This window comes from Bombina bombina, chromosome 3 (assembly GCF_027579735.1).
Source record: "Bombina bombina isolate aBomBom1 chromosome 3, aBomBom1.pri, whole genome shotgun sequence".
NCBI classification, from domain to species: Eukaryota; Metazoa; Chordata; class Amphibia; order Anura; family Bombinatoridae; genus Bombina; species Bombina bombina.
This window is the reverse complement of record NC_069501.1, coordinates 300,691,855-300,711,402: the sequence shown is the minus strand read 5'-3', so window position 1 is coordinate 300,711,402 and position 19,548 is coordinate 300,691,855. Positions and strand designations below refer to the sequence as shown.

Genomic DNA, 19,548 nt, shown 5'->3' with positions numbered 1-19,548 from the left:
AATATTAACTAGGAGATAGTTGTGCCTTCTTTGTGTCCGAATCCAGTTTCAAAGAAGGAACGTTTGTTGCACAATTTGGATGTAGTTCGTGCTCTAAAATTCTATTTAGAGGCTACAAAGGATTTCAGACAAACATCTTCCTTGTTTGTCTTTTATTCTGGTAAAAGGAGAGGTCAAAAAGCAACTTCTACCTCTCTCTCTTTTTGGCTTAAAAGCATCATCAGATTGGCTTATGAGACTGCCGGACGGCAGCCTCCTGAAAGAATCACAGCTCATTCCACTAGGGCTGTGGCTTCCACATGGGCCTTCAAGAACGAGGCTTCTGTTGATCAGATATGTAAGGCAGCGACTTGGTCTTCACTGCACACTTTTACCAAATTTTACAAATTTGATACTTTTGCTTCTTCTGAGGCTATTTTTGGGAGAAAGGTTTTGCAGACCGTGGTGCCTTCCATCTAGGTGACCTGATTTGCTCCCTCCCATCATCCGTGTCCTAAAGCTTTGGTATTGGTTCCCACAAGTAAGGATGACGCCGTGGACCGGACACACCTATGTTGGAGAAAACAGAATTTATGTTTACCTTATAAATTACTTTCTCCAACGGTGTGTCCGGTCCACGGCCCGCCCTGGTTTTTAATCAGGTCTGATAATTTAATTTCTCTAACTACAGTCACCACGGTATCATATGATTTCTCCTATGCAAATATTCCTCCTTTACGTCGGTCGAATGACTGGGGAAGGCGGAGCCTAGGAGGGATCATGTGACCAGCTTTGCTGGGCTCTTTGCCATTTCCTGTTGGGGAAGAGAATATCCCACAAGTAAGGATGACGCCGTGGACCGGACACACCGTTGGAGAAAGTAATTTATCAGGTAAACATAAATTCTGTTTTTCAACTGAATTTGCAGGTGAAATATTCTAAAGAGATGAAGTCATTGTTTGAAGGTAGTCTTGTAAAAAATGTTTAGTACGCTTCACTGTGGGATAGGAGGGTTTGCTGGCACCGAACTAAATAGGGTGAAGATGTGAAAAAAAAATTAGATTTAAAGGGACAAGTGCAAAAATTAAATGTAGAAAATTGTAGAATGAAGAACATTAGAATATATAATACTCATAATTCATGCCAGGTTCAGAGCACTTCGTCAAAGTGGTTAAAAGTGTTAGATTATTATTTTTATTTTTTTAATAACCTCCATTGAAGACTATGGGGAGAAGTTGGTGCAGTTTCAATATCAGAAGTCCTGTAGTTAGTGCGGGTTGGATTTTGTTCGCACTTAAACCATTTACTTTCAACTTGTAATACTCGTGCTAACTTGTGCACGTTAAAAATGTACTACTGACAGTTTTTGCACTTAAGTGAAAGGGCCATTTGTGTATTTTCAGGGGGTAAAACACAGAGGGCCAAATTACATTTAAAGGGACCTTAAACACAAAATAGATTTAAGCATAATATTGAGGTTTTCCCACCTCATTCTAGTGATGGGTGACGCAATGCCATGTTGAAATCTAGCTTTCACTAAATTTTATTCCAGATATGTTTGCAGATATGCAGCACGTCTCCTTTAAATGCCAGCAGTGGATCTTTGATTCCAAAATTGTGCCACCCATAATCAGAATGTATTTAGTATTTGATGTTCAATTTAAAGTCAGCTCTAGAGCAGCAATGCACTACTGGGACCTAGCTGAACACATCTAGTGAGCCAATGACAAGAGACAAATGTGTGTAGCAACTGATCACAAGTAAATTCCCAGTAGTGTATTGCTGCTGCCAAGGAAATGTTCAAATGCTTTTAAACGAAGGATACCAAGAGAACAAAGTTTAAATTTGACTTTAAAGGGACATGAAACCCACATCTTTTATTTTAAGATTTAGAAACTGCGTGCAATTTTAAACAATTTTCCAATTTACTTCCATTATCTAATTTGCTTCATTCTCTTGATAACCTTTGATAAAAAGCAGCTGCATGCACATAGATGCCTCGTGTGATTGGCTCACCCATGTGCATTGCTATTTACTCAACAAAGGAATATCAGAGGAATAAAGCAACATAAATAATAGAAGTAAATTGGAATGTTTAAAAATTAATTCTCTATCTGAATCATGAAAGACAAAAATGTTGGTTTCACGTCCATTTAAGTGAATATTGTTTAAATTGCCACTCTCACTGTAACTGTTAGGATTATTTCAGAGATATCAGTATACAAAAGTCTTGGCTTCATTTTAAGTTGCATATTCATTGTTTTGTCTCTTACAATTTGATATACAGTCTTGTCTTGTTTCCCTCAAAAGTGAGCATTGGTCTCCTGAGCCTTCCCCTTGTGTCTCCTATCTAAATACATTTGCAAACTACTACAGTATACTGACATAGTATATGAATTAGTGTATTATTTTGTTTATTTCTGTTTGTAACACACGTAGCTGAGCTCCATTATCACTGTACCCTACAGTATTTAATTTGAATTATTTTCTCCTAATATTCATCTAATTTGTTTTAAGTCAGAAGTTTAGTCATCACATTTTAGTCACAGAATAGGACTTAAAGCTTGCGTTCAGTTCTAGTATCACAACTACTCCTACAAGAAAAAGAAATGCAGCCATCTGTGTTCCTACACAAGGTCGTTATCATGCCAACTCACAATTAAAAATAGCAGCATTTAAAGAAAACACTTGGCTCAAGCCTATTTTTCCTGAATGTTTCTGCTTCATGGAACACATTTTTTAACTGTGGTTAAAAACTTGTGTGCAGGTTGCTTTTCAGTGAACAGCTGATAACCATGGAGCTATGTAAAGCTTGCCACTTAGTGTCTTATTTGTCATACCATTAAAGGGACAGTCAACACCAGAATTTTTGTTGTTTTAAAAGATAGATAATCCCTTAATTACCAATTCCCCAGTTTTGCATAACCAACACAGTTATAATTATACATGTTTTACCTCTGCAATTACCTTGTATCTAAGCCTCAGCAGACAGCCCCCTTTATTTCAGTTCTTTTGACACTTGCATTTTAGCCAATAGAGCTGTCTCCATGGTAAATTCATGTACATGAGCTCAATGTTATCTATATGAAACACGTGAACTAATGCCCTCTAGTGGTGAAAAACTCAATCAAAATGCATTTAGATTAGAGGCGGCCTTCAAGGTCTAAGAAATTAGCATATGAACCTCCTAGGATTAGCTTTCAACTAAGAATACCAAGAGAACAAAGCAAAATTGGTGATAAAAGTAAATTGGAAAGTTGTTTAAAATTACATGCCCTATTTGAAACAAAGTTTTTTTTGGACTTGACTGTCCCTTTAAAGGTACATGAAACCCAAAATTGTTCTTTCATGATTCAGATAGAGAATACAATTTTAAACAACTTTCTAATTTACTTCTATTATCTAATCTGTTTCATTCTCTTGGTATCATTTGTTGAAAGAGCAGCAATGCACTACTAGTTCCTAACTGAACACATAGGTGAGCCAATCACATTAAATATATATATGCAGCCACCAATCAACAGCTAGAACCTAGGTTCTCTGCTGCTCATGAACTTGCCTAGCTAAATCTTTCAGCAAATGATAACAAGAGAAGGAAACAAATAATAGAAGTAAATTGGAAAGTTAATGATATGGAGAGAGATGCTAGGATACCCAATGCTTGGTCCAGCCAAGCTAGTATCTCAAAGAGGCGCCAAGCAGTCCAAAAAGATACAATCTAACTACAAATCAAATGCAAATATGAACCACAATAGTATAAAACAAAAATATCAATTAAAAAAAAAAATATCAATTAAAAATAAAAAATAAAATGGAAATAAGAATAAGTGTAAAAAATAAATAACAAGGTAAAAACAAATGTTATGGTCACAGAACAATTAGTTAAATGAACTTAGACATAAGAAAATGGACTAATAGTGAACCACAGTCCAAAATATGTGTTAGAGTCCTTGAATATAAGACGATAGCAGGGAAGTCTCACACCTCCAGGCATCTCCTCTAAGGTGTCACGCCAAAACACAGGAGATAGTTTCTAGAATACAAAAGATAGAGGGTGCCACATAGTGCAATTCAGCTGGTCACACCAAACAGTAGTATAGAAAAAGACTTATTCCTACTCAGGTGAGGAGATACACATATGTGCTACACAGGCAGGCCGGATCCAAAATAGTCGTCCGGCAGACTCTCAGGCAAAACTGGATCAGGGGTAATCCTCATCCCACCGTGATAGGGAGTCCAGAGATTTTAACTTGAAGGCACCCAGCAGCCATTCAGCAATCCAAGGGGAAATAAGATGCAGCAGTGAGAATATATATGTATAAAAAGTTTAAGAAAATGCTTAGCTAGGGTTAGTACAGTGATTCATAACCATCCAAGGACAGACTTATGAATCACTGTACTAACCCTAGCTAAGCTTATAAACTGTGTGAACAGCGATGCTTTGGCGTAAAGGGAATCTGTTGAAAAGCAGACTTGAAGTAAAAAGGTGTGTTGTGAACATAATTTGCATATCTTACTCAGAATCCTTTGCTGCATTGGAAACAATGTAATTCAGAGGTTTTCTGTGGGAAAAACAAGCCTTCTGCCCTGTCTAGATTTGTTAATGAACTACACAATGAGTTATTTTCTCGATAGAGATATATATATATATATATATATATATATATATATGGAGAGAGAGAGAGAGAGAGAGAGAGAGAGAGAGAGATGGAGAGAGAGAGAGATGGAGAGAGAGAGAGAGATGGAGAGAGAGAGAGATGGAGAGAGAGAGAGAGATGGAGAGAGAGAGAGAGATGGAGAGAGAGAGAGAGATGGAGAGAGAGAGAGAGATGGAGAGAGAGAGAGAGAGAGATGGAGAGAGAGAGAGAGATGGAGAGAGAGAGAGAGATGGAGAGAGAGAGAGAGATGGAGAGAGAGAGAGAGATGGAGAGAGAGAGAGAGATGGAGAGAGAGAGAGAGATGGAGAGAGAGAGAGAGAGAGATGGAGAGAGAGATGGAGAGAGAGATGGAGAGAGAGATGGAGAGAGAGAGAGAGAGAGATGGAGAGAGAGAGAGAGAGATGGAGAGAGAGAGAGAGATGGAGAGAGAGAGAGAGATGGAGAGAGAGAGAGAGATGGAGAGAGAGAGAGAGATGGAGAGAGAGAGAGAGATGGAGAGAGAGAGAGATGGAGAGAGAGAGAGATGGAGAGAGAAAAAAAAAAAAGAACCTCTTATAATTACAGTTCATATAGAAATATTTCCAACTTGCACAAGTATGCATTTGCAAACATAATGCATTTTAACAAACTTTTTAAACAAATTATTATTTTTATTTTTTCCATTAATGTACTTTTTAGTCAATTAATGATTATGCACCATAATTTTAGACAGTGTGATACTGTTATACAAACAATACACATTGTTTTTTTTCCTAAATGCATATTTGTTTCTTCATCATTAGGTCTGGATGACTGCCTGCAGCAATATATAAAGAACTTTGAGAGGGAAAAAATTGCTGGGGACCAGTTGCTACGGATTACTCATCAGGAACTGGAGGAGCTGGGAGTGACACGAATTGGCCATCAGGAACTTATTTTGGAAGCTGTAGATTTACTCTGTGCACTGGTAAATACAATGTATAATAAATAAAATATGTCTATGTATTAGAACCTTGTTTGACTGTCTGATAAATTATACCTTAAGGGATTTTAAACCCAACATATTGTTTTCAGGATTTAGACAGAGCAAACAATTTTAACCAACTTTCTATCTACTTCTATTATCAATGTTGTTTTATTCTCTTGGTATCCTTTATTTAAAAGGACAGTCAACACCAGCATTTTCTTTCATGTAATTAGCAAGAGTCCATGAGCTAGTGACGTATGGGATATACATTCCTACCAGGAGGGGCAAAGTTTCCCAAATTTCAAAATGCCTATAAATACACCCCTCACCACACCCACAAATCAGTTTTACAAACTTTGCCTCCTATGGAGGTGGTGAAGTAAGTTTGTGCTAGATTCTACGTTGATATGCGCTCCGCAGCAGGTTGGAGCCCGGTTTTCCTCTCAGCGTGCAGTGGATGTCAGAGGGATGTGAGGAGAGTATTGCCTATTTGAATTCAATGATCTCCTTCTACGGGGTCTATTTCATAGGTTCTCTGTTATCGGTCGTAGAGATTCATCTCTTACCTCCCTTTTCAGATCTACGATATACTCTTATATATACCATTACCTCTACTGATTCTCGTTTCAGTACTGGTTTGGCTTTCTACTACATGTAGATGAGTGTCCTGGGGTAAGTAAGTCTTATTTTCTGTGACACTCTAAGATATGGTTGGGCACTTTTATATAAAGTTCTAAATATATGTATTCAAACATTTATTTGCCTTGACTCAGGATGTTCAACGTTCCTTATTTCAGACAGTCAGTTTCATATTTGGGATAATGCATATGAATAAATCAATTTTTTTCTTACCTTAAAATTTGACTTTTTTTCCCTGTGGGCTGTTAGGCTCGCGGGGGCTGAAAATGCTTAATTTTATTGCGTCATTTTTGGAGCGGACTTTTTTGGAGCAAATTTTTTTTTCTGTTTACGGTGCCATACGTGTCGCCGTAAGTTGCGTCACAGGTTTTGGTATGCGGATCTTGTCCGGATGGCCTCTTGCCAACCGTGGACTCTTCCGTTAAGACCAGACCTTCTGTCGCAAGGTCCTTTTTTCCATCCGGATCTCAAATCCTTAAATTTAAAGGTATGGAGATTGAACGCTTGATTCTTAGTCAAAGAGGTTTCTCTGACTCTGTAATTAATACTATGTTACAGGCTCGTAAATCTGTATCTAGGAAGATATATTATAGAGTTCGGAAGACTTACATTTCTTGGTGTCTTTCTCATCATTTTTCCTGGCATTCTTTTAGAATTCCGAGAATTTTACAGTTTCTTCAGGATGGTTTGGATAAAGGTTTGTCTGCAAGTTCCTTGAAAGGACAAATCTCTGCTCTTTCTGTTCTTTTTCACAGAAAGATTGCTAATCTTCCCAATATTCATTGTTTTGTACAAGCTTTGGTTCGTATAAAACCTGTTATTAAGTCAATTTCTCCTCCTTGGAGTTTGAATTTGGTTCTGGGGGCTCTTCAAGCTCCTCCGTTTGAACCTATGCATTCATTGGACATTAAATTACTTTCTTGGAAAGTTTTGTTTCTTTTGGCCATCTCTTCTGCTAGAAGAGTTTCTGAATTATCTGCTCTTTCTTGTGAGTCTCCTTTTCTGATTTTTCATCAGGATAAGGCGGTGTTGCTAACTTCTTTTAAATTTTTACCTAAGGTTGTGAATTCTAACAACATTAGTAGAGAAATTGTGGTTCCTTCATTATGTCCTAATCCTAAGAATTCTAAGGAGAGATCATTGCATTCTTTGGATGTAGTTCGAGCTTTTAAATATTATGTTGAAGCTACTAAGAATTTCCGAAAGACTTCTAGTCTATTTGTTATCTTTTCTGGTTCTAGGAAAGGTCAGAAGGCCTCTGCCATTTCTTTGGCATCTTGGTTGAAATCTTTAATTCATCTTGCTAATGTCGAGTCGGGTAAAACTCCGCCTCAAAGGATTACAGCTCATTCTACTAGGTCAGTTTCTACTTCCTGGGCGTTTAGGAATGAAGCTTCGGTTGATCAGATTTGCAAAGCAGCAACTTGGTCTTCTTTGCATACTTTTACTAAATTCTACCATTTTGATGTGTTTTCTTCTTCTGAAGCAGTTTTTGGTAGAAAAGTACTTCAGGCAGCTGTTTCAGTTTGATTCTTCTGCTTATAATTTCAGTTTTTTTCATTATAAGATTTAAACTTTATTTTGGGTGTGGATTATTTTCAGCGGAATTGGCTGTCTTTATTTTATCCCTCCCTCTCTAGTGACTCTTGCGTGGAAGATCCACATCTTGGGTAGTCATTATCCCATACGTCACTAGCTCATGGACTCTTGCTAATTACATGAAAGAAAACATAATTTATGTAAGAACTTACCTGATGAATTCATTTCTTTCATATTAGCAAGAGTCCATGAGGCCCACCCTTTTTTGTGGTGGTTATGATTTTTTTGTATAAAGCACAATTATTCCAATTCCTTATTTTTTATGCTTTCGCACTTTTGTCTTATCACCCCACTTCTTGGCTATGCGTTAAACTGATTTGTGGGTGTGGTGAGGGGTGTATTTATAGGCATTTTGAGGTTTGGGAAACTTTGCCCCTCCTGGTAGGAATGTATATCCCATACGTCAATAGCTCATGGACTCTTGCTAATATGAAAGAAATGAATTTATCAGGTAAGTTCTTACATAAATTATGTTTTTGTTGTTTTAAAAGATATATAATCCCTTAATTACCCATTTCCCAGGTTTGCATAACCAACACAGTTATAATAATACACGTTTTACCTCTGTAATTACCTTGTAACTAAGCCTCTGCAGACTGCCCCCTTATTTCAGTTCTTTTAACAGACTTGCATTTTAGCCTCGGTAAATTCATGTGCATGAATTCAATGTTATCTATATGAAACACATGAACTAACTCCCTCTAGTGGTGAAAAACTGTCAAAATGCAGGCCTTCAAAGTCTAAGAAATTAGCATATGAAAGTCCTAGGTTTAGCTTTCAACTAAGAATACCAGGAGAACAAAGCAAAATTGGTGTTTAAAATTACATGCCCTATTTGAATCATGAAAGGTTTTTTGGGACGTGACTGTCCCTTTAAGGAGCAGTAATGTATATATGTGCAGCTGCCAATGAACAGCTAGCTCCCAGGTTTTGAGCCTATCTAGGTATGTTTTAACAAAGAATACCAAAAGAACAAAGCAAACTAGACAATAGACTTGAATTGGAAAGCTGTTTAAAATTGTATGCTCTATCTGAATCATGAAAAAAGGGTTTAATGTTACTTTAATTTAATACAATCCAGTGGATTGCAAAGAACATCAGAAGTCGTGCTAGATGATAGAGCTGATTAAATGTAGTCATAGACAGTCATGAAGGTTGATCAGTCATTATCGGAGGTACTTTGCTTTGTTGTGTACTAAACTTTCTAGCAAGGCAAATACTTGTAAGCCAGTAACACAATTTGTTTACAGCCAGCAAAGTATATTATTTATAAATGTATGTAGAAAAAGGCAAAAATGAAGGAGCCTGAAGTAAAATAATAAAGGGACACTAAATACATTTTTATAAGTATAGTCGTTATAAGTTATTAGTCACCTCTAGTCATTGGTGCCACCATGTTGAAATTTAGCTTTCACTTCATTCCAACGCCGACGGTTAGCACATGTGCAGAAACTCTTGTTTAATAACTGCAGTGAAACCTTGGTTCCAAAATTTCAGCACCCGTTATTACAGCTGGTTGCATGAAATGTATTTGGTGTTTATTGTCCCTTTTAAGAATTATGGTGACCTTGTTTAAAGTACTTACCAACCCTGCTGTATAGTAGGTAGCAATGTGACTTTAGCATACAAGCGATGCTATAATCTGTCAAAAATTACTAGGGCGGACTGGGAGTTAAAAGCAGCTCTTTCATATAGGGAGACCAGACCTATTCTTCGTTTAGTCAGTAGACTATGCAAGCCCTATTTTTCTCATAGGGGATTACAGGGATACTCCTTCCCCCAATATTTTTTTTTTCTGAATTATATTAGTTTGTAATATTAAAAGTGTCAGATTGAGATTATGCAGGCACCCTACAACCCAATTGCATCAATAAATCACCCCTTTAAATTATAGCTTCCCATCCCCAGCTGCTGCAGCCCACAGTGAAACCTCCTGGTAGGCCAATCCGGCATTGAAAATTACCCATCCCCTATTTATTCCATCATGCTCCACTCCCAGAAGCACTGGACACAAAGCAATATTATTACTAACTATTCTAACTAGTGCTGCAACAACTAATCACTAAGATTGATCATAAAAATAGCTGTCAATGAATCTCATTATCGATTAGTTTGTCTGTTATTAGTAAGTGTTAGTCAGTTGTATGACACTAGCTGCTTCACTCTGAATCCCTGCATATGGTATTATTGATAAATTAGAAGCAATTTTAGATGCGGATGGAGTTATCAAACTGTCTGTGTACTGAAAGGTCTGTTTGTTGTACTCATTTATACACTAAATATAATACTTCCTAGTACAAACTTAAACTTGTGGGAAACCCAATAAACATAAAAAGGAAATTGAGTTTACAAATATACTTTACAATTCCCTCTAACATTTTTTTTTTTTTTGCAAACTTTTGTATACACAGCTACTTATGGTGTGGGGGCAGTATAAAGTATATAGTAAATATAGGACGGTAATATAAATTATACAGCTTACCAATAGCCATCCCTCAAGCAAGTTCTCAAACTTTGCGTAAAGCCCAGACTGACATGATCATGGAAAACCTGCACACACACTTATTATAGGCAGTTGGGCATCACAGATCATTTGCACATTGAGGGAATTGAAATGCTTTTGATGGTGGAACATTTTCTCTCTCTCTTTGGGTGGTCTCAATGCAATATGTCTACAGTCTATCGGCTACAACACATTTGGGATACCAGCAATATATAAAATATTTGATTTTACCAATTGCCAATCCTCTGCGGTTTTTGGGAGACAAACACGTTGCTTAAAAATAGTGTACATTGCATCTAAAAACCATTTCTTGGTGCCTGGAGAATGTTTGTTGACTTATACCTACCACATCAATGGACACATGTTGAAAATACCCAGTAACCATTAAAAGCACCAACAATTTGAGCTAGCTAGCACTTGTTCTGAAGGTGACCCACTCTAAATAGTCCCAAATTTCATTAAAAATCATCATGAATGATTTCCTTGACAGTCTGAACTGCTGCAATATTTCATGGTCTATAAAAAAAATTCAGACCACAACGGGGCAAAATAATTGCGGCACTCTTTTATACGCTGTCTTTGATGGATACATTCTTGCCTCTGCTGTAGAGCAAGGCATGTAATAGTAGTAGTAGGGTTGCTACAAATGTAAATAATACTTACATTCTCAAAGCTATAAACATTGACTTTTTTTTTTTTTCTGGTCTGACTATATTCATACAAACTTCAAGACAGACAATCGTTATTTATGCTAATAGAAAGAAAACTGGTGCCAAATATAAAGTTTTGTATATACAAGTTGTGACTTTTTGATCTGGGGCAGCTGATTTCATACAGACTTCCAGGGGTCAATCCGATAAAAATAGTCACCCGCAAAAGCCGGCGACGCCAATATTTGCGCTGGTTTGGTATCCTATATACGGCGTAACCTAGAAGTTACGCCCGTATATTTCTGCCGTCGCCCGTAGTTTTTTGGGCCATAGGCAGGTATACCAAACCAGCGCAGTTTGGTATCCAATATGCAGCGTAAGGACTTACGTGGCGAAAATGGAGAAATCTTACTCCATTTTCACCTCGCCACAAAAAGCAGCCGTAAGAAGCCTTACGCTAACTATTGGAGCCCCGTAACTCCCTAAACTAGCTAGAAAATAAACCTAACACCTAACGCATGCGCAATGTCTATCTCCCTGTCAACCGCGATCCCCCGCCGCAATCCATAATAAGTATTTAACCCCTAAACCGTCGCCATCTACATAAACTAACCCCCTACTGTGAGCCCCTAAAACCGCCACCATCTAACTGATCTATCCCCTAATGTGAACCCCTTACACCGCCGCCATCTATATTAAAATTATTAACCCCTAATTTAATCTACCTACCCCTCCGCCAGCTATATTATCTATATTAACCCTAAGTATATTATAGTTAATATAGTTATTACATTATATATATTAACCATAATTATATTAGGGTTAATATGGTTACTATAGTATTTATATTAACTATATTAACTCTATCTAACCCTAACACCCCTAACTAAATTCTTATTAAATAAATCTAATTCATATTATAAACTAAAATATTCCTATTTAAATCTAAATACTTACCTATAAAATAAACCCTAAGATAGCTATAATGTAATTATTAATTATATTGTAGCTATGTTAGGGTTTATATTTTATTTTACAGGTAAATTGTTAATTATTTTAACTAGGTATAATAGCTATTAAATAGTTATTAACTATTTAATAGCTACCTAGTTAAAATAATTACCCAATTACCTGTAAAATAAATCCTAACCTAAGTTACAAATACACCTACACTATCAATAAATTAAAGAAACTACAAATATCTATCTAAAAATACAATTAAATAAACTAAACTAAATTACAAAAACAAACACTAAATTACAAAAAAAATAAAAAAAAGATTACAAGATTTTTAAGCTAATGTCACCTATTCTAAGCCCCCTAATAAAATAATAAAGCCCCCCAAAATAAAAAAATTCCCTACCCTATTCTAAATTAAAAAAAGTTCAAAGCTCTTTTACCTTACCAGCCCTTAAAAGGGCCTTTTGTGGTGGCATGCCCCAAAGAAAACTGCTCTTTTGCCTGCAAAAAAAACCACAATACCACCCCCCAACATTACAACCCACCACCCACATACCCCTAATCTAACCCAAACCCCCCTTAAATAAGCCTAACACTACCCCCCTGAAGATCTCCCTACCTTGTATTCACCCAGCCGGGCCGAACTCCTCATCCGATCCAGGCGATGTGTTCCAGCAAGCAGCAGTGAAGTCTTCTTCCATCGGGCGATGTCTTGAAGCAAGCGGCAGAGAGTCAGCCAATCGGATTGAACTTGAATCTGATTGGCTGATTCAATCAGCCAATCAGATTTTTCTACCTTAATTCCGATTGGCTGATAGAATCCTATCAGCCAATCGGAATTCGGCGGACGCCATCTTGGATGACGTCATTTAAAGGAACCTCATTCGTCGGGAAGTCGTCGTGCCGGAAGGATGCTCCGCGGCGGAGGAGCGAAGGAAGAAGATTGAAGATGCCGATTTGCTTGAAGACATCGCCGATGGAAGAAGACTCTCTGCCGCTTGCTTCAAGACATCGCCCGGATGGAAGAAGACTTCACTGCCGCTTGCTGGAACACATCGCCTGGATCGGATGAGGAGTTCGGCCCGGCTGGGTGAATACAAGGTAGGGAGATCTTCAGGGGGGGTAGTGTTAGGCTTATTTAAGGGGGGTTTGGGTTAGATTAGGGGTATGTGGGTGGTGGGTTGTAATGTTGGGGGGTGGTATTGTGTTTTTTTTTTGCAGGCAAAAGAGCAGTTTTCTTTGGGGCATGCCCCCACAAAAGGCCCTTTTAAGGGCTGGTAAGGTAAAAGAGCTTTGAACTTTTTTTAATTTAGAATAGGGTAGGAAATTATTTTATTTTGGGGGGCTTTATTATTTTATTATGGGGCTTAGAATAGGTGTAATTAGCTTAAAAATCTTGTAATCTTTTTTTTATTTTTTGTTATTTAGTGTTTGTTTTTTTTTGTAATTTAGTTTAGTTTATTTAACTGTATTTTTAGATAGATATTTGTAGTTTCTTTAATTTATTGATAGTGTAGGTGTATTTGTAACTTAGGTTAGGATTTATTTTACAGGTAATTGGGTAATTATTTTAACTAGTTAGCTATTAAATAGTTAATAACTATTTAATAGCTATTATACCTAGTTAAAATAATTAACAATTTACCTGTAAAATAAATATAAACCCTAACATAGCTATAATCTAATTATTAATTATATTGTAGCTATCTTAGGGTTTATTTTATAGGTAAGTATTTAGATTTAAATAGGAATATTTTAATTAATATTAATATTAGATTTATTTTAATAAGAGTTTAGTTAGGATGTTAGAGATTGATAGGGTTATTATACTTAATATATATATATATATATATATATATATATATATATATATATAATATAATAATGATATTAACTATATTAACCCTAATATAATTAGGGTTAATATAGTTAATATAGCTGGCGGCGGTGTAGGGGGATTAGATTAGGGGTTAATACATTTATTATAGGTGGCCGCGGTGTAGGGGGATTAGATTAGGGGTTAATACATTTATTATAGGTGGCCGCGGTGTAGGGGGATTAGATTAGGGGTTAATACATTTATTATAGGTGGCAGCAGTGTAGGGGGATGTAGATTGTAGGCAAAAGAGCAGTTTACTTTGTGATAAAGCCCCGCCAAAAGCCCTTTTAAGGGCTGGCAAAAGAGCTGTTACTTTGGGGCATGCCCCGCAAAAAGCCTTTTTAAGGGCTGGCAAAAGAGCTGTTACTTTGGGGCAATGCCACGCAAAAAGCCCTTTTCAGGGCTATTTGTAGAGTTAGTCTTAGGTTTAGTGGTAGGGATAGTTTAGTATTTTAGGGGTTAAATAATTTAATATAGATGGCGGCGGGGTAGGGGGATTAGATTAGGGGTTAATAATTTTAAAATAGATAGCGGCGGGGTAGGGGCTCACTTTAGGGGGTAGGTAAGGTAGATGGCGGCGGTGTTAGGGGCTCACTTTAGGGGGTTATAGATTTAGTATAGCTGGCGGCGGTTTAGGGGTTTAATTTTATTAGGTTGCGGCGGGCTCCGGGAGCGGCGGTTTAGGGGTTAATACATATGTTATTGTTAGGCTAGTGAGGGGGGATAGTGGATAGAGGGTTAGACGTGTCGGGCTATGTTAGGGAGGCGTGTTAGACTTGTCGGGCTATGTTAGGGAGGCGTGTTAGACAGTGCGGGTAATTTAGACTTAAGTCAGGTTTTGTAGGCGCCGGCAGTTTCTAACGTGCCGCAAGTCACTGGCGACGCCAGAAATTTGTACTTGCGCAGATTTCTGGACATCGCTGGTTTATCAGACTTACGGCACGTTAGCATCTGACGGCGACATATATGGGATAGCTCGAGTTGCGAGCTGTAACTGCGGGCGACGCGGGTTCCCTCGCTTGCGCTGCAAACTACGATCTATATCGGATCGACCCCCCAGACTATTGTTTTCTGTGGTGTTCACAACCACAAAGCTGCTGAATACATATTTGCTATATTGGTGGATTGTTAGATGTAAGTTACCGAACTTAGAGAACTGGATTGGATTTGGCTTTGTATTGGCAGAAAATAGGTTAAATTGATCTATTGCAAATCCATATTGTCATTGAATCCGGTGCCAGGAAAAAAAACCATTGTTTTTAATAGGGTCCATAGTGTGACAAAATCTTAGAGTAGGTTTACAAGTTCATACAAGGAGAACTTATGTATTGAACTGAATGTTTTAAATAATTGTAATGATGATGGTGATAATTATGCACATTGATTTAATAGTTTATCTTATTACAATTAACATAAATATTTGGGGCAAACATAAATTGATAAAACATTTCTAGCTTAATATTAGCCATTTACTTAAAACCAGTTAGAAAAAAAAAATCAAGCAAGCCATACCTTATAAAAAGCATGACATTTTGTTGTATTAGTTACCTGGCTATGGAACCCCGGCTCAGTGCTGCATTTTTTTTCCATGTCAGGTTCATAAAGGACCACTCAATGCAGTAGGATTAAATTAACAAGGGCATATTACAAAGAAAATGCAAGAGAACCTACTCTGAATTTCAAATAAGTAGATTTTTTTTTTTGGACAAATTATTCCCCCCCCCCCCATTTTCCAGCCCCCTCTATCATGTGACAAACATCAGCCAATCACAAACTAGTATGCTTATACCATGTGAACATGTGCACATGCTCAGTAGGATCTTGTTCCCCAAAAAGCGTGAATATAAGAAGACTGTGTAAAATTTGATAATGGAAGTAAATTGGAAAGTGTCTTAAACCTGCTTGCTCTATCTGAATCATAAAATTTTATTTTGACTTGTGTCCCTTTTAAAATGCTAACCCACCTTCCTTATAGCCTGACACTTTAGTATCATCTGATTCTTTGAAGAAGGTTGTGCATGTCCAATAGACTTGCATAGGAAGTTTGTGCATGTCCAATAGACTTGCATAGGAAGTTTGTGCATGTCCAATAGACTTGCATAGGAAGTTTGTGCATGTCCAATAAACTTGATTTGTATAAATTTAAACCAATGTGGTGGAGCAAAATTGCACCCCTATTTTAATCTATAGTCCAGGTTGTAAGATAGGTGAATGGCTGCACCAATGCTCTTAAAATACATGGAAAAAATGTACTGATAAGGGGGTCTTATTACCAGATAGTGAATAACAGAACATGTGAGGCAATTTTATGAGGTATGGCAAGTTGTTTTCTAAAGTGGTAGAGAACCCCTTGCTTATAAAATAGGTTTGCTTCTTATGTATTGCAGATAGGTTTAAACTTTTTTTAATTTAATAAAAAAAGTTGTCAAAAATATCTTAAGATAGCAGAATATCAAATCAATTTCCCTGAAAATACTTCACTACCGTATTAGTCTCTTTCTATGTAGCTCTTGCTGGACATCTCAAGACTTCTGAAGTGCTTCTCAAGTGTTTGTTGTTTTTATAATTCGAGCAGGTAGTTTTCTTTGCTTTATTCCTTTTACCTAAGAATCCTCATACCAGAGCAATTTAAAGGCACAGAATGTGACTTTTTTTATCTTTCAAAGAGTTTTATTGGTATTTTCACAAAAATACAGTGATAGTGGTAAAATAACAGTTCTTTAAAACATTTAACTTAACAACACGATTCATGTCAGCTTAACATATAGAAGTTACTTTCTGAGATACATCTTTTCCTGGTATATATATAGTCTGGGCGAGCATTTTGGTAACTTTGTGCTTATTAGTTTCATATTATACAATCTATTTCCAATTCACCTACAGGAGTGATTACTCAGCTCCCCGTTTCTAGCCTCCTGTCTCGCACTGGGGGTGTTGAAGGCCTGGCCAGCCGTGATTGTGTGAAACCTGCTTTCGTTAGTTCCCAGTATAATTTGATGTCTAAAAATAATGCCTTTCTCTGTGTTTTAAAATAGCTGTATTCCTCTAATAGTAGTGTGTCATCAACATGTTTCATCCACTCCTGCACTTTAGGTTTTACAGGGGTTTTCCATTTGCTAGCTATCAAAGACCTAGCTGAGTTTAGAGAAAACTGGATCACCTTTTGTCTGATTTGGCACATGTTTCTGGGGAGGGCATTCAGCAGTGCAATAACAGGGGTTAGTGTAAATGTGTCGTCTAATAGTTGTCTTAAGAAAAGTTCTATCTCTTGCCAAAATGGCCTAACCACGGGGCAACACCACCACATATGGGACATAGTCCCCCTGAGGCTGCATCCCCTCCAGCAGAGATCGGATGAATGTGGGTATATACTTTTAAGGCGTGATGGTGTCAGGTACCACCTGGATAATAACTTATAATTGAGCTCTAGTATTCTAGTGGATGATGATGACCTCCCCACCAGAGCATAAATTCTACTCCATTCTTTGTCCTCTAGGACAATATTTAGGTCTTGCTGCCATTTGGTGGTATATGACGGTCGTGTAACCCTGCCATCTGCCTGTAACATGGATTTTGCTAGTGATAATGTGTGCCTGAGGGGGCCTTGAGCAGTACATATGGTCTCAAAACGGGTCATGGGTCTCGTCCAGTCAGGTTTATGCTTAGAATTTTCCAAAAGGTGTTGCAACTGTCCATATTTCAACCAGTTTGCAAAAACCCCATGCAGGATGTCCCCTAGCTCCTGTCTTTAAGCCTCTGTCCGTTCAAAACCTTATGTATGGGTATCGTGTATCCAATCTCGTCTGGAGTTTTGTTTACTAGGCTATATTCCATACCACCCAGAAATTCTGCATTCGGGGACACCGGGGTCAGGGGTGATCTCAATGTTGAGATGGAGGGGCAAGTCCTCAGGACCTCATCCCAAATCGTAAATACTGAGGTGTAGAATTTGAAAGTGTTAGTCGCTACTGGTCTATGTGATTTGGGAATCCAGCACAAGGCTCCCACATGCGGGGTTTTCAATATGTGGGAATCAATCGTTATCCATGCCTTTGTAGCCTCATTCCTATTCCAATCTAATACCCTCTGAACTCCTATTGACCTATAGTATGTCGCTATGCAGGGGAGTCCCACCCCCCCGGCCGCTAGAGTTTTGTAAAGCGTGTTCCTATCCACTCGAGGTTTTATCGAACCCCAAACATATTTTTCTTTCATGTAATTAGCAAGAGTCCATGAGCTAGTGACGTATGGGATATACATTCCTACCAGGAGGGGCAAAGTTTCCCAAACCTCAAAATGCCTATAAATACACCCCTCACCACACCCACAATTCAGTTTTACAAACTTTGCCTCCTATGGAGGTGGTGAAGTAAGTTTGTGCTAGATTCTACGTTGATATGCGCTCCGCATCAAGTTGGAGCCCGGTTTTCCTCTCATCGTGCAGTGAATGTCAGAGGGATGTGAGGAGAGTATTGCCTATTTGAATGCAGTGATCTCCTTCTACGGGGTCTATTTCATAGATTCTCTGTTATCGGTCGTAGAGATTCATCTCTTACCTCCCTTTTCAGATCAATGATATACTCTTATTTATATACCATTACCTCTGCTGATTTTCGTTTCAGTACTGGTTTGGCTTTCTACAAACATGTAGATGAGTGTCCTGGGGTAAGTAAATCTTATTTTCTGTGACACTCTAAGCTATGGTTGGGCACTTTATTTATAAAGTTCTAAATATATGTATTCAAACATTTATTTGCCTTGACTCAGAATGTTCAACATTCCTTATTTTCAGACAGTCAGTTTCATATTTGGGATAATGCATTTGAATCAATCATTTTTTCTTACCTTAAAAATTTGACTTTTTTTCCCTGTGGGCTGTTAGGCTCGCAGGGGCTGAAAATGCTTCATTTTATTGCGTCATTCTTGGCGCTGACTTTTTTGGCGCAAAAAATCTTTTCTGTTTCCGGCGTCATACGTGTCGCCGGAAGTTGCGTCATTTTTTGACGTCCTTTTGCGCCAAAGATGTCGGCATTCCGGATGTGGCATCATTTTTAACGCCAAAAAGCATTTAGGCCCCAAATAATGTGGGTGTATTATTTGGCGCCAAAAAATATGGGCGTCGCTTTTGTCTCCACATTATTTCAGTCTCATTTTTTCTTTGCTTCTGGTTACTAGAAGCTTGTTTATTGGCATTTTTCCCATTCCTGAAACTGTCATTTAAGGAATTTGATCAATTTTGCTTTATATGTTGTTTTTTCTCTTACATATTGCAAGATGTCTCACGTTGCATCTGAGTCAGAAGATACTTCAGGAAAATCGCTGTCTAGTGCTGGAACTACCAAAGCTAAGTGTATCTGCTGTAAACTTTTGGTAGCTATTCCTCCGGCTGTTGTTTGTATTAATTGTCATGACAAACTTGTTAAAGCAGATAATATTTCCTTTAGTAATGTACCATTGCCTGTTGCAGTTCCCTCAACATCTAAGGTGCAGAATGTTCCTGATAATATAAGAGATTTTGTTTCTGAATCCATCAAGAAGGCTATGTCTGTTATTTCTCCTTCTAGTAAACATAAAAAATCTTTTAAAACTTCTCTCTCTACAGATGAATTTTTAAATTAACGTCATCATTCTGATTCTGATGACTCTTCTGGTTCAGAGGATTCTGTCTCAGAGATTGATGCTGATAAATCTTCATATTTATTTAAAATGGAATTTATTCGTTCTTTCCTTAAAGA

General features: G+C 37.6%; 1 protein-coding gene across 1 annotated transcript in view; it reads left to right on the top strand.

Annotated features, from left to right (window-relative positions):
* Positions 1-5,328: 5,328 nt before the first annotated feature.
* Positions 5,329-19,548, top strand: part of CNKSR2 (connector enhancer of kinase suppressor of Ras 2) — a 1,108,533-nt gene continuing 1,094,313 nt past the window's right edge. The window contains exons 1-2 of the mRNA XM_053705261.1: positions 5,329-5,350; positions 5,420-5,583. Coding sequence (XP_053561236.1) covers positions 5,329-5,350; positions 5,420-5,583 — 186 coding nt within the window. The remainder of the gene's footprint in view (positions 5,351-5,419; positions 5,584-19,548) is intronic.